A 15586-nucleotide genomic window follows, 5' to 3' on the forward strand; every position below is an offset into this window, starting at 1 on the left:
GTCATTTTATCTTGTGATTTACTTGTAAGATATCCTGGTTACAATCTGTAATGTAATATAATGTTGTAGAGATGAGAAATAATGGTGTAGTTCAGTCTAATAATGTCTGTGAGCTAAATAATAATGATTTAGAACTTTATAATAGTGTTTTATCACTACATGATAGTGCTTAACAATGCATTAGTAGAAAAAAAAATAGACAATCCAAAATAATGCAATGTAATAATCCAGGAGTTACTCAGGCTGATAAATCAGTCTATAAGAGTACTTTAGATGTTTCTATTGTTTATTGATAAAGAGTCAAAACTCTATGCAGTGCTATACAGAGGATATTGATACAGATTTGGGCAGTGACATTACATTTTATACAAAGCTGAAATAAAAGGAGGAGAGGACCCTACTTTTGAGCAACCATCATTAATGCACTTGTCATCACTATAGGCAAAAAGGCTCTCAAGCGTACATTCCATAGGAGAATGATTTGAAACAGTAGAACAAGGAAACAGATAGCAAGAGTCATTTGTTAGGTCAACACGTTAAACTTGATTGAAACAACTGTTTGTATGGAAAAATATGAGTGGAGAAAAGTGAAATATAGAGAGTAATCATTCTTAATCTCTCTCCCCTTTATGAAAGTTGCATAATGATGAGTGTGGAATACATTTTTACAACAGAAGAGCTAGGGTTTGTACAAGTGCAAGACAATATTGTGCTATTGACATATCACAGACATAAATGTCACCTGGGAAAGCTGTGCATACCATGTTCAAAATGGCACAAGCACAACTATGTCAGCAAGATAATGTCACAATTGCAACAATATCAACAGACCAATATGTTAAACAGAGTTGAGGTTAGAGCAAGAAGTAAGTTTATGAATGGGCAGCTAAATGGTTAATATTGTTTGCCTCCACCACAATTATTACTGTGGGGGCACATTGCTGCAACATTCTGAAGGTGAAAATACATTCAACACATTAATGTTGCAAATGAATGAGTTATTGTGTTGGCAACATCAGCATTGGCACAGTACCATGGATGAGAATGGAAATTGAAGCTTAGAAATTAGTTTGAGAGAATACATCCGTCTATTACAGTGGAGTGAATTACAGAAAATTGGATCTTTAAAAATACCGAAAGGAGGAGCAGGATGATGAAGAAGAAAGGCTTGGGCAGTTTGTTTAATCTATGCCCAGAGCAATATGGCCATAGATGTCGGGATATCTTTGCAAAGAAAGTGAGCATCCATGGAGTGGTTGTTTGTACCTTGATATTAAGTTGTCCTAAATGTAACTGGTTTTGTGGATTAAATGTAAGGACAATACCTACTGATAAAAAGCACCTTTATATGTGATCTGATAATAACAACTCTTTTTTTTAAATGGAAGTGAAATACAAATTTCTTTTTTTTTATCACAATCAATTATACCACTATAAAAATAATGTCTATACCATTGGTCATGATTTTATCAATGGCCACTTTTAAAATATCAGGTGTCAAAACAGTGAGATGAGAAAATGTAGTGATGTCTTAACCTGAGCAAACATATTAAGAGAGAGAGAGACAACATACATCAATGTTTAGAGTTTTATTGGGGGGTAAAAGTTCACAAATGCCCAATGTCACTCATTTTGACCATTTGCAGTCTGAGCTTCTCAGTGCAATGCAGACACAGTCCCAGACATAGTTTTTATAGGGCATCTTAGGCACTGAACCATCCCTATTCCAAACATAGACCCCAGTGCTTCCCAACAAAGGCAGACATCCCCAGTAAACCCTCTTTACAAACAAGGCACCCCAATGCATCCCAGTCCCTGGAACATCACTGGCTTTCTCACTTGGGTAAAATCCTTTACATTTTTACATCACAGGCAGAGGCCCAGTCCCTCCAGAAGTTGGTCAGGCAGAAGTGGGTAGGCTCTTAGCTTCTCTGTCTTTGGCTTCTAGAAAGTAAAGTAAAACACTGCTGTTATCGATACCAAAATGAACAAATGACAATAAACCCTTAAAGGGACAGTCTACACCAGAATATTTATTGTTTTAAAAGATAGATAATCCCTTTATTAGCCATTCCCTAGTTTTGCATAACCAACACAGTTATACTAATACACTTTTTACCTCTGTGATTATCTTGTATCTAAGCCTCTGCAAACTGCCCCTTATTTCAGTTCTTTTGACAGATTTGCATTTTAGCTAATCAGTGCTGGCTCCTAGGAACTCCACGTGCCTGAGCACAGTGTTATCTATATTAAACACATGAACTAAGTGGTGAAAAACTGTCAAAATGCCCTGACATGAGAGGCGGCCTTCAAGGGCTTAAAAATTAGCATATGGGGGGGGCGGAGCTGGCCGCAGCTAAGATGGCTGCTTAACTCCATAGCTCCGTTAACCGGCTCCATCAGCTATGCCTATTTAAGTCACATTTCTGATACTACGCATCCTAAACTATGAGGAACTGATAAGTACTTGCCCAGGGAGGTTGGAGGCTGAATTTGAGACCCCGGAGTGCCATCTCAGCGGTAAGATCGTCGCTACTCGCAGTGCCCGGGTCACACGCTGTAAACCCTGAGACGCCGCAACGCAACAGACAGTGAAGGGCCCCAGCTGTGCCGGGAGAGAGAGGCCCAGACCTAACAGACTTGGACGACCGCAGGTAAATAGCGGTGATAGAAGGGAGCCCTCCCATACCCTCCCCGAGAGAGATATCTTGCCCGCGGGCTGCCGGACCTAGAGGTCCTCCCGTAACAGGCCGCCATCTTGCCATCCCCACACGCAGTCAGAGGCCGCAAGGGGTAAACAGAAAGTGCGCTGTTAAGGCGGAATTGAGAGCTTAACCGACAATTTTGAACTGCCTAGCGAGTATTATTCTATAATGAATCCTAAACGCTCAGCAAAGCCCATTAAACCACAGAAAATAAACAGCAATAGGGATAATGCGGTGGACCAATTTTTCTCCCCCACAGGAACTAAAGCAGCAATGATCTCTGAAAAGATCAGGTCGCCTATACAAAAGGTGACAACACCACAAAAAATAGGGGAAACCCTTGAGGAAAGCACCTCTGTGCCAAACACTATTCTCTCCACACTGGCATCCAAGCAAGACATTGCGGACATTATCCGCTCATGTATCCGAGAGGAAATAGCAGAAATGAAACAGGACCTGCACTCTATGGGCAACAGAGTTGAAGCATTAGAAGAATTTACAGACCACCTACAAGGAGAAATCAATACGACTCAGGGTGCCACAAAACATCATGCTGAATTGCTCTCTGACTTACACGACAAGATAGAAGATCTTGAGAATCGCAGCCGTAGGAAAAATGTCAGAATAAGAGGTATCCCTGAGGCGGTGCTTCCGAAAGACTTTCCGACTTACTTCCCAGCCCTCTTTGCACATCTTAGGAGCACTACTCCGACCACAGATATCCCTTGGGTTAGAGCCCATAGAGCTTTGAGGCCCAGACCCCCTGACACAGCACCCCCAAGGGATGTCATCATGAAGTTTAAGGACTTCGGAGAAAAAGAGGAGCTTTTGAACCTCTCCCGAAAGAACCAGCCGGTTAAGTTTAGAGGGGTTATTCTACAATTTTTTCAAGACCTATCACAAAGGACATTGCAAAGACGAAGGGAATTAGCTCCACTAACCACACTTTTACGACAAAAGAGGATCCTATATAGATGGGGCTTTCCTTTCCACTTATACGTTCTACACGGAAACAGGAAACTAAACTGTAAATCTATGGAAGATATCGGGGATTTCTGCTCGGCCTTAGAGATTGAAGCACCCACTGGATCACCTACAGAGGACTCTCAGGAGCCCCCAAAGAAAAGAACGGCTAGGACAGATCGAGGAGGCTGGCAAAAAGTGGCCCCTAAACACAGTGTACGCCCACCGGTCAGGTCCCCAAGCTCCTCTCCTTGATACGACTTTTAAGGTCCTCAGCTGAGAGACTGGGACGATTGTATGGGTCAATACTCTAGTAAAATCTACCTGGACATCAACACCTTGAGTATTGTCCCTGTTTGACTTCCCGAGTCCTGACCTGCTAGATGCCGATAAGTATCCTTTTTGTTTGGTCTTTTCTTTCTTCTGTTTGTATTACTATAAATGCTGAAGCCCTTCCACTGGGCAGACCAGTACAACTTGAGTCTTATGCATAATGTTCCAGACTAGTATGTTTAATTTTACTACAGCTATGTAAATGTGAATTATAGGCATTTGTTAGAACTTACTGTATATCTCTAAGCGGAGCCGGCTATCGCCTCCTCCTAACTAACAAACGTTTTATGGCGTTATTTTTATTAAGATACTCCTTGTTGAAATGTAAATTGTACTACTCACTTTTTGGTTATCATTTGTTTACATTGTTTATGTTACGTATGAGAAATGCAGATTTTGAGTTGCAGCTGGCTGGGTGTAAGCACGCACAGACTACTAGCGAGACTTTGCTACCTAGACACTTTTACAAAATGACAGATATTCCCTCACTGACTAATCATGACTACTAACAGCAAGAACATTACATTAATAAGCCAGAACGCGAGAGGTCTCAATTCAGCACAGAAACGCTCCATAGCTATGCTAGACCTCCGTCGGAAAGGAGGTGACATTTTATTCTTACAGGAGACGCACTTCCTAAAACTTAAAGAACCGAAATATTTTGGTGGACACTATACACAACATTTCCATAGTTCATTTGATCATAAAAGGAACGGAGTGAGCATTCTTATAAGCAGACACATCTCTTTCACCCCGATCCAAACACATACAGACACGGAAGGGAGGTTTTTGTGCGTGACTGGTCTACTGTACGGCTCACCGGTTACACTGGTTAATCTATACGCCCCGAACAAGAAGCAGTTCCCCTTTTTCAGAAAATATTTTGCACAGATCCTAGATCACACTATAGGCACGCTCTATATAGGGGGGGACTTTAACATGCCCATACACCCGGATATAGACACCACAAATCCCAAGCCCTCTACATCCAAACATGCACTTAAACAATTTTGGAAACTCATGTACGAACAAACGATATTCGATATATGGAGATTTAAACACCCAACCAGAAGGGACTACACCTTTTTCTCCTCCCCACATCGTTCATACAGTAGAATTGATTACCTCCTGACAAATCAAAAAGGCTTATCATTTGTTCTCACCTCTAAGCTCTCCCACACAGTCTGGTCAGACCACTCCGCAGTGCTGACACAACTAATATGGCCCTCAGCACCAAAAACCACCTTTCAATGGAAGTTAGACGATACCTTATTAAACAATCCTGATTTCAAAAATAAAATAGAGAAAATGCTACCGGAATATTTTCAGCTAAATTCATTACCAGAGACGGACCCCTTCATAGTTTGGGAGGCCCACAAATGTTACATTAGAGGTGAATTTATTAAGTATAAGGCACATATTAGGCAAAAAGCACGGTTACTTTACAAATCATCCACTGATCTCTTAGCCAAACTAGAACACCAACATAAATTGTACCCTACAGACACTCACACCCTAGAAAATTTAGACAAGGCTAGGAAAAAGGTACAAGAACAGCTAATGCAAGAGGCCAACACACTAGCGCTAAAAACAAAACAAAAATTTTATTTTGAAAGCAATAGAGCAGGAAAACTCCTCGCACGATCCTTAAAACTCAAAAAATTGAAAACCTTTGTTAATGCACTTAAAACACCAACAAATAAGACGGTCAACACAACCCCCGAGATACTCTCCCAATTCCTAGCCTATTACTCAAAACTTTATAACCTCCCGAGATTCCACACCTCGGGTGATGATGAAAATATCATCAAAACATACCTTTCAAGCACCCCCTTACCTCAGTTAACAGAAGAGCAGGCATCTGACCTAGAGGCACCTTTCTCGGCGGCAGAAATTATGGCGGCTCTTAAACAATTACCGACGGGTAAGAGTCCAGGCCCTGACGGGTTCACAACCTCATATTATAAAAAATTTGCACCCTTCCTAATCCACCACCTATGCACATTATTCAATATAGCCGACCAGGCACACCCTTTTCTCTCCTCAATGTTAGAAGCCCATATCACAGTTATCCCTAAACCGGGCAAACCCACTGACTCCCCTGCCAATTTCCGCCCTATCTCGCTCTTAAACACTGACATCAAGCTGTTTGCAAAACTCATCGCCCTAAGAATCAACAAGCTGCTACCCCAATTGATCCACCTGAATCAGGTGGGATTTGTACCTCGCCGAGAGGCGAGGGACAACACTACCAAGATTCTTAATCTCCTTGAATATGCTCAAACTCATACTATCCCTTCTATCTTCCTGGCCATCGATGCCGAAAAGGCGTTCGATAGACTAGATTGGCAATTCTTAAAACTTACATTAGCACGATTTGGAATTGGAGATAAGCTTATAGGGAAAATTTTTGCCTTATATCATTCACCTAAAGCCCGTATTAAATTAAATGATTCTATATCAGACCCTTTCCCCATCCTTAACGGCACAAGACAGGGCTGCCCGCTTTCCCCTCTGCTATTCGTACTGGCCATGGAGGTTCTAGCTGCTAACGTTAGGAATAATTCAGGAGTAAAGGGGTTCCAAGTAGGTGACACTCAATACAAAACAACGTTGTATGCTGACGATGTTCTTTTTACCCTAACCTCACCCTTAGAATCGCTCTCCTTCTTAATACCTGAAATAGAGAGATATAGTTCCCTATCTAATTTTAAAATTAATATGTTAAAGTCAGAGTTTTTAAGTGTGGGACTTCCAGATCAAAAAGCTACCCAAATCACAGAGCAATATCTATTCCGACAGGAGCATACCTCTATCAAATACCTGGGAATTCAAATCTCACACACACACGATTCCTTATTCCACTTGAATTATCTCTCCCTCTTCGACTCGGTGAAGGCAGAATTGAAAGGTTGGCGGGGCAAATGCTTATCTTGGCTCGGTAGAGCGCATGCTTTCAAGATGAGTATCTTGCCCCGCTTCCTCTATTTATTTCAGACGGTCCCTACCCACCTCCCCCAGCATTATATAAGTGCAGCACAAAAATTAGTCAATGCTTTTTTGTGGGCACATCAACACCCCAGGATAGCAAAAGCTACACTTTATAGGCCACGTCACAGAGGAGGACTTGGAATGCCCAACCTCTTGTTTTATCAACAAGCGGCCTTTCTCACCAGATTAATAGACTGGTGCAAAAATGTGCAAGACAAAGAATGGGTGAAGCTTGAGCATGATTTAGCTGGCTCAAAAAGTCTAGGCACACAATGTTGGCTCCACAAACACGACAGAGCTATGTTGACATCCCCCACCTCCCTGATAAAAGACACTTTTTTAACATGGGACTGCCTTACAAAATCCCTGAAGGGGGTGTCCACAATACCTTCTCCATTAACCCCCCTATGTCACAATAAGACCTTCCCACCTTGCCAACAGGTTTGGGCAAATGACACATATGGCATTTCAGCGGGACTACCCTGTCTTTCCCTGCTGGAGGGGGGCAATGTATTACCTAGATCCACTTTAGTAGAGAGAAGCATTCCATACTTCAACAAATGGTTTGAATACTTTCAAATGTCACATTTTATCTCACATCATGTAGACAGGACTAACATAGTTAGGAGCTTAAACCCTTTTGAAACACTTTGCTGGTCCACGCAGTCAACGAAAGGTGCACTCTCTATGACATATAAAATTTTAACGACCATCCACTCTAGAAACCTCCCATCATACACCCGAACCTGGGAAACAGAACTAGGTCTCAGTATCTCACCTGAGACATGGGACTGTATTTTCCAACACATGGGGAAAGCGCCATCCTCAATGAGCATAACCGAGACAAACATGAAACTACTATGTAGGTGGTATCTATACCCGAGTAGGCTGGCCAAAATCTACAGACTCTCTGACCCTCTGTGCTGGAGAGGCTGTGAACAGGTAGGATCACTATATCATATATGGTGGGACTGCCCAGTCCTCCAGCCCTTCTGGAAAAATACACACTCTGAGATCCAAAAAGCCCTCGCACACGAGATCCCTTTTGACCCTCTTACTCTGCTATTCAACAAACCCCCACGAATTAAATGTAAATATAAATCCAAGTTACTATATATTATGCTTAGCAGTGCAAAACAACTAGTGCCGAGACTATGGAAACAGAAAGCTGTCCCGACTACAAAAGAATGGGCACAACAGGTTTCACTTCTACTATCCCTTGAAAAATACCACTACACTCAAACCAACAGACTTGACTTCTACTGTGCAATGTCTTTCTATTGGGAGACCTATATTCATGGGACTGAAGGGACAACTTATTGAGTAATTTCGCCCCCTTATAACTCTTACTAGGTGGTAGGTCCTGAGGGACATTTAGATATCTGGGCTGCGCTCATGAATGAGCCCCATCCCTGTTATATTCCAGGATTCTAGATGACACTACATACCACGACCCATGACTTGCGCTATACCCTATAATGCAACTCTTACCTCATAAAATATTACGAGTTACGTAACATGTTTTATTTTATTTGCCTTCTTTTCCTTTTTGTACTTTTCTTTTCTCTCCCTTTGTTCAATGTTATTTGATTGGTTGTATAAAAAAAAAAAAAAAAAACTACAAGCTTTGGACTATGCAGATAGCCTGTCTATCTTCTCCTGGACATTCTGATTCTCTGACATATCTAAAAATTGATGATAGAAGTATTAAGATATATTTACTAATGTCCGGAGGAACTGGTTGTTTGTATTAATGTTAAACATGACAGGATTGTATGTTTCCATAACTTTTTTGCCAATAAAGCTTGTTTAAAAAAAAAAAAAAAAAAAAAAAATTAGCATATGAACCTCCTAGGTTTAGCTTCCAACTAAGAATACCAAGAGAACAAAGCAAAATTGGTGATAGATGTAAATTTGTAAATTTGACAATTGTTTAAAATTACATGCCCTATCTGAATAATGAAAGTTTGTTTTGGACTAGACTGTCCCTTTAATGTTTAGTTCATGATTTAGGGAGCACATACAATTTTAAACAACATTCCAGTTTACTTCTATTATCAAATTTGCTTCATTCTCTTGGTATCATTTGTTGAAGGAGCAGCAATGCACTACTGCTTTCTAACTGAACACATGGGTGAGCCAATGACAATCGGTATATATATGCAGCCACCAATCAGCAGCTAGAACCTAGGTTATTTGCTGCTCCTAAGCAAAATAAATAATAGAAGTAAATTGGAAAGTTGTTTAAAATTGTATGCTCTGTGTTAATCATGAATGTCTAATTATGAATTTACTGTCCCTTTAATATAAACTGTTTTAAAGGTTATTAAAATAGATTGCTTTCTATAACTGTACCTATCAAGCTCAGCATAATCTACTCTCATCATGTTGCAAACACTGTCACCATATGCAGCTCAATATAACTCCATGCTCCTGATCTAACCTTCCTCAGTATGATCTAATGGAAAGGAGCTTTGTGTTTTGTGCCGTCATAGTACATGGTGCAATTAAGGCAAGTTTATGTCAGTTCAGCAGTGAGGGGGCAGTGGTTCAGTGAGTAGCCATGTAATTCTCTTAGTAGAGTTTTGGTGAATATTAGCTCTGCTTGTCGCAGGGAAGTTCCCATGCCTCCTTCCAAGTTACTTAGGCTATAATCCCCTTTAGGTAAACAGTGTTAGTTACACTGATTTTCCTTGTATCACAGGAAGCTGGAAGACTTCTGACTGGTAAGTCCATGATTCCCTGTTCGCCTTCATGGCTTGTTGCCTGATAAGTGGGATTTGAAGCTACCTCAGGGAAGGGGTTAAGATTTGCTGAGCACCAATTTCTGCAGTATGGCCTTTTTAATGGTCTTAGTGACTTAAGTACAGTGTAAGGCAGAGCCTAATTGTACTTTTCAGACAAAGAATATGTGCAATTTGTGCAGGGAAATTGCACAAAACTCAATACTTCTAAGCCTTCCTAAATAGACTACCTCCTCCCAGATAGAAAATTCCAAACAGAATACTCATAGGATGGCGCTTAAAGCTAGAAGTACCCAATACAAATATAAATGGGATAAATGAGAACAACTATATTAAGAAGGATTAATCAAACGGCATACATTTATTTATAGATCATTCATAAAAGTAGGAAAATATTAATGGGACGTCTCCCAAAATAAAAATAATAAAATACACAAAACTAGAGGAATACCACCTTTATAAATTCAAAAAATTAAAAAGATCTTACTCAGAAAAAAGTCTCATTGAGTTAAAAGAATATATAAAAATCCTCTTCAGTATTAAATGAAGCAAAATCCGGACACCTTTATACATCCAAACAAATTCAAGCAATACAAGCATGATACGTTTATCATAGGTATTCAGAAAAATGATATTAATCAGGGAGCCTCAAGAACACCGGTACCTATGTGAGGTTCGCTAATCCCTGCCAGTTAAGCAGCGTCCTGATATAACAGGTGGCAACTGTCACACAATAATCCTGCACAGTCAGTAGTGGTCAGACTAACCTTATGTCCTCCTTGATGTCAATGTTCTTTTCAGATGAAAACCTTTCTCAAGTATGGAGCTTCTATCACACACCCATAACCTCTGTGTATCTTAACAAGCGGTGTCTTCACTCGGGCGTCAAAACAGCCAATAGGATAAGAGCTACTGAAATCCTTTTGGCTGATTTGAACAGCCAATAGGATTTCAGTAGCTCTCATCCTATTGGCTGATTTGAATTTGAAGAATCAAATCAGTCAATAGGAATGCAAGGTACACCATTTTGAAACCGCTACCTTGCATTGAAGCTTCAGTGTACAGCAGGGACCATATGAAGAGGACGTTCCGCGCTGGATGTCTTTGCCGCTCCGCGCCGCCGGGATGAAGATAGAAGAAGCCCCCGCGATGGATGAAGATGTCATCGTCTGGATGAAGATGTTGCCGTCTGAATGTCCGGACTTCAGCAACCGTGAGTAAATATTCTGGGGTTAGTGTTTTTTGTTTTTTTTTGTTTTTTATGGGGGTGTTTTTTAAAAAAAAAAAAAAAAGAGCTAAATACCCTTTTAAGGGCAATGAAAAAGAGCTGAATGCCCTTTTAAGGGCAATGCTCATACAAATGCCCCTTTAAGAGCAATGGGTACCTTAGGTTATTTTTAGAGTTAGTTTTTTTATTTTGGGGGGTTGGTTGGGTGGTGGCTTTTTTTCTGTTGGAGGGACTATGTATTTTCTTTACAGGTAAAATAGCTGTTTAACTTAGGGCAATGCCCTACAAAAGGCCCTTTTAAGGGCTATTGGTAGTTTATTGTAGGCTAGGGGGTGTTTTTATTTGGGGGGGGGCTATTTATTTTTATAGGGCTATTAGATTAGGTGCAATTGTTTTTATTTTTGATAATTTAGTTTATTATTTTTTGTAAGTTTAGTGTTTTTTATTTTTCGTAATTAAGTGTTTATTATTTTTTGTAATTTTAGAATTTTTAATTTAATTTTTTTTAATTTTTCTCGTAGTGTTAGTTTTTTTAAAAAATTTGTAATTTAGATTTTTTAATTGGTAGTATTTTGTATTTTATTAGAATAGTAAGGTTAGGTTAATTTATAGTTTAATATTAGGTTTATTTTAATTTCACAAGTAAGTTTTTATTTATTTAAATATAGTTATATTGTAATTTTAATTTAAAGTTAGGAGGGTGTTAGGTTTAGGGGTTAATAGTTTAATTTAGTGTTTTACGATGTGGGGGCCTTCGGTTTAGGGGTTAATAGGTTTATTTAGTGGTGGAGATGTGGGAGGACGGAGGTTTAGGGGTTAATAGGTTTATTTAGTTGTGGAGATGTGGGAGGCCGAAGGTTTAGGGTTAATAACTTTATTATAGTGTCAGCGATGTCGGGGAGCGGCAGAATAGGGGTTAATAGCTTTATTATAGTGTCCACGATGTCAGGGAGTGGCAGAATAGGGGTTAATAACTTTATTATAGTGCCCGCGATGTCGGGGAGTGGTGGAATAGGGGTTAATAACTTTATTATAGTGGCGGTGATGTCGGAGCAGCTGAATATGGGTTCATCATTTTTACATTTTTATTAGTGTCGGCGATGTCGGGAGCGGAAGATTAGGGGTTAATAAATGTATTTAATAGTCACAATGTGGGTGGGCAGCAGATTAGGGGTAAATAGGTTTAATATAGTGTTTGCAATGCGGGAGGGTGGCGGTTTAGAGGTTAATAGGTAGTTTATGGGTGTTAGTGTACTTTGTAACACTTTAGTTATGAGTTTTGTGAAACATTTTTGTGGCACAAAACTCATAACTACTGCTTTCAGATGGCGGTATGGATCGTGTTGGTATAGGCTGTAATGCAAGCTTTCTAGCCTCACCGCACAACCTGTAATACCGGCGCTATGAAAATTCCACGCAAAAACGTAATATTTTTGAGTAAGGAATGGACGTTGCGTTACAGGCTAAAATGCTTGCGGTATAGCAATACCGACATGACTCGTAATAGCTGTGTTACTGCCATTACGCTGAAATTGCCATTTTTTCAGCGTTAAAAGCCGTAACGCAAATCTTGTAATCTACCTGATAGTTAGGCAACCTGCACTTCAGTAATTGTAGTACGCAGTGTGCCTGTATGGATGGTTCAGCTTCAACTTCACAATATAACTGCAGTTATTATTTCAGATTCCTAGAATTCACTTATAAGAGTTTCACCCTATTCAGGGCTTTTTCAAGATAGTGGATTCTAGCATATAAGACTTTTTAAAGCCCACACTCACATCTTATAGGCTCTTGTGAGCTGCTGGTGCAATGCTGAATACAGCGAGCGTATTGCTCGCCGTATTCAGCGAGGTCTGTCGGACCTGATCCGCACTGTCGGATCAGGCCCGACAGACCTTGATAAATATGGGCCAAGGTCTCTTACACTAAGGGGGAGTGTCTCTTAAGAGCGTCAGCCGGGACGCCGGCATTCACAGAATTTGGCGCGCCTTTTACCGCTCTGTGCTAGTAAGTTTGTAGTGTTCAGCGATCCAGATCGTCTGAATGGACCTGCAGTGCTCCAGGGAGGTGGTAAGATACCCTGACAGACCATACTTGAGTTTTTTTCATAAAGTAGGGATTTTCCTGAGTAATGGAGGATTTATTATCAAGTCAGGAGTAGGTTACTCCTCTTATCCTGTTGGACTCAAATAAATTCATGCTATGTAAAAAGACCACAGTGTGGGGGGGGGGAAGCTAACCAGCCAAGGAGATGGCAGCGGCGTGAGAGAGCTCCGGAGCCCTTGCTGGTTGGGAATGATTTAGGCATTAGCCAAAAGCCCTAAAAACGGGATTTCATACCCTCAGAAGGCGCAGACATCTCAAGAGTATAGCTGGTGTCCTTGTTCAGTGTTCTTACGGCGCTTGAAGCGTCACTGCTGAAACCGGCATTGCCTCGATGCGGGCTATACAGACACACTTCTCACTCGTGAATAAGTGCCCAGCGTGAAGTAAGGAACAGTGCTTGCTTTCTAAACAGCCCCATCGTATAAAGGCTGTGTCAGCTTGCACCTGAACGCACTCAGTCCGGAGGATTAACTGCCGGAGAAGTCCGCAGCCTAATAGAGCAAATCACACGTGGCATGCACTGAGCCTGGTATATAAGTCAGTTAGCCGCATAGTACCAGGGCAAATTGGACTTTACATAAAAGTAACACTCGGTTTCATTAAAGATTTTGTGCAACAAAGAAACAGCTAGATTACAAGTTTTGCTTTGCGGCTTGTAACGCTCAAAATATGGTATCTTCAGCATTAAAACAGCACCGCAGCCTTTACAAGTCTTGTCGGTATAGGTGTAACGCAAACCTTTTAGCCTGTACCGCAACGTCAGTCCCGCACACGTAAAAATTACGTATTTTCATGGGATTCCCATAGCGCCGGTATTACGAGTTTTGCGGTGAGGCTAAAAAGTGAGCGTTACAGCCTAAAACCACAAGATCCGTAGTCAGTAGTCCGTAGTCAGTAGTTATGAGTTTTACGTTACAAAGCTGTAACATAAAACTCATAACTAAACTGCTACAAAGTGCACTAAACACCCATAAACTACCTATTAACCACTAAACCGAGACCCTCCCACATTGCAAACACTTTAATAAATGTATTAACCCCTAATCTGCCGCTCCCGATATCGCCGCCACTACATTTTTTTATTAACCCCTATTCCGCCGCTCCCCAACATCATCACCACTGTACTAAAGTTATTAACCCCTAAACGACCACACTCCCACATCAAAAACACTATTTAAATATTAACCCCTAATCTGCCGTCCGCCCACACCGCCGCTATAATAAACCTATTAACTCCTAAACCTCAAGCCCCCCACAACAAAATATACTAAAATAAACTATTAACCCCTAAACCTCAAGCCCCCCCACAACAAAATAAACTAATTTAAACTAGTAACCCCTAAACCTAATGACCACCTAACTTTATATTAAAATTACAATTTCCCTAGCTTAAATTAAATTAAAACTTACCTATCAAATAAAAAAAAATAATTATTAAACTAAAATTAAACTAACTATCAATTAAATAAAACTAAACTACCAATACAAAATCCTAACACTAATCTAAAAATTGAGACAAGTTACAGCTCCTCCTTCCCTGCAAGAACTGGGGCTAATGCAGCGGCGAGGACTTTGCAAATGGAGAAAATCGATATAAGTGGAGCCCTGTATTGAGGATCTATACTACTAATGCCGGTAATCTGCCCTCCTGATTGGCGGAACTAACGGACACGTGATAGTAACACGTAAGCAGGCTGGTAACGGCCACTAGAACGCCAATTCCACGCTGGAACAAGGAGTAAGGTCAGAGAAAGCAGTTATCAAAATACAGCTTTCGTATTCTGGTGAGTAAGATCCCCTGGGCAAGGTTGCGATATATCCATAAATTGAACACGTTCCTATATCAAACTCAACACTCTAAAGTGAATCGTTTGTAACTTATTGGAATTACAAATAACTACCGGTACGCTCATCATGCCACGGAGCCTGATTTGAATAATCCTAAGCAATATACCTTCTGGTGTCTTGAAACTAATCATTCCATAAAATTGAACTTTTATTTCACAAAGAGCAGCTTATATATAGTATGGGACCCAACTATTGAACATAGTTTAATTTTATAAGGTGCACCTTATTTTTATTAACGTATAAGTTTTATTTTATTGTGATATATATTGTGTTATTAAAGCTGATATTTTATTGTTACAATGTGTTGTGTTATTACGATATCTACTTAAAGGACCAGTCAACACATTAGATTTGCATAATTATCAAATGCAAGATAAGACAATGCAATAGCACTTAGTCTGAACTTCAAATGAGTAGTAGATTTTTTTATAACAAATTTCAAAGTTATGTATATTTCCACTCCCCTTGTACCATGTGATAGCAATCAGCCAATCACAAATGCATATACGTATAGTCTGTGAATTTTTGCACATGCTCAGTAGGACCTGGTGACTCAAAAATTGTAAATATAAAAGACTGTGCACATTTTTTTTATGGAAGTAAATTGGAAAGTTGTTTCAAATTAAATGCTGTATCTGAATCATGAAAATTTAATTTAACCTGAGCGT

At 40.1% G+C, this 15586-nt stretch overlaps 1 protein-coding gene across 1 annotated transcript in view; it reads right to left on the reverse strand.

Annotated features, from left to right (window-relative positions):
- Nucleotides 1-1574: 1574 nt before the first annotated feature.
- The window catches only part of CARMIL3 (capping protein regulator and myosin 1 linker 3), a 252398-nt gene continuing 238386 nt past the window's right edge, over nt 1575-15586 (reverse strand). The window contains exon 40 of the mRNA XM_053702312.1: nt 1575-1944. Within this exon, the coding sequence (XP_053558287.1) occupies nt 1901-1944 (44 nt within the window). The 3' untranslated portion in view covers nt 1575-1900. The remainder of the gene's footprint in view (nt 1945-15586) is intronic.

The sequence above is a fragment of the Bombina bombina genome, chromosome 2 (assembly GCF_027579735.1).
Source record: "Bombina bombina isolate aBomBom1 chromosome 2, aBomBom1.pri, whole genome shotgun sequence".
NCBI classification, from domain to species: Eukaryota; Metazoa; Chordata; class Amphibia; order Anura; family Bombinatoridae; genus Bombina; species Bombina bombina.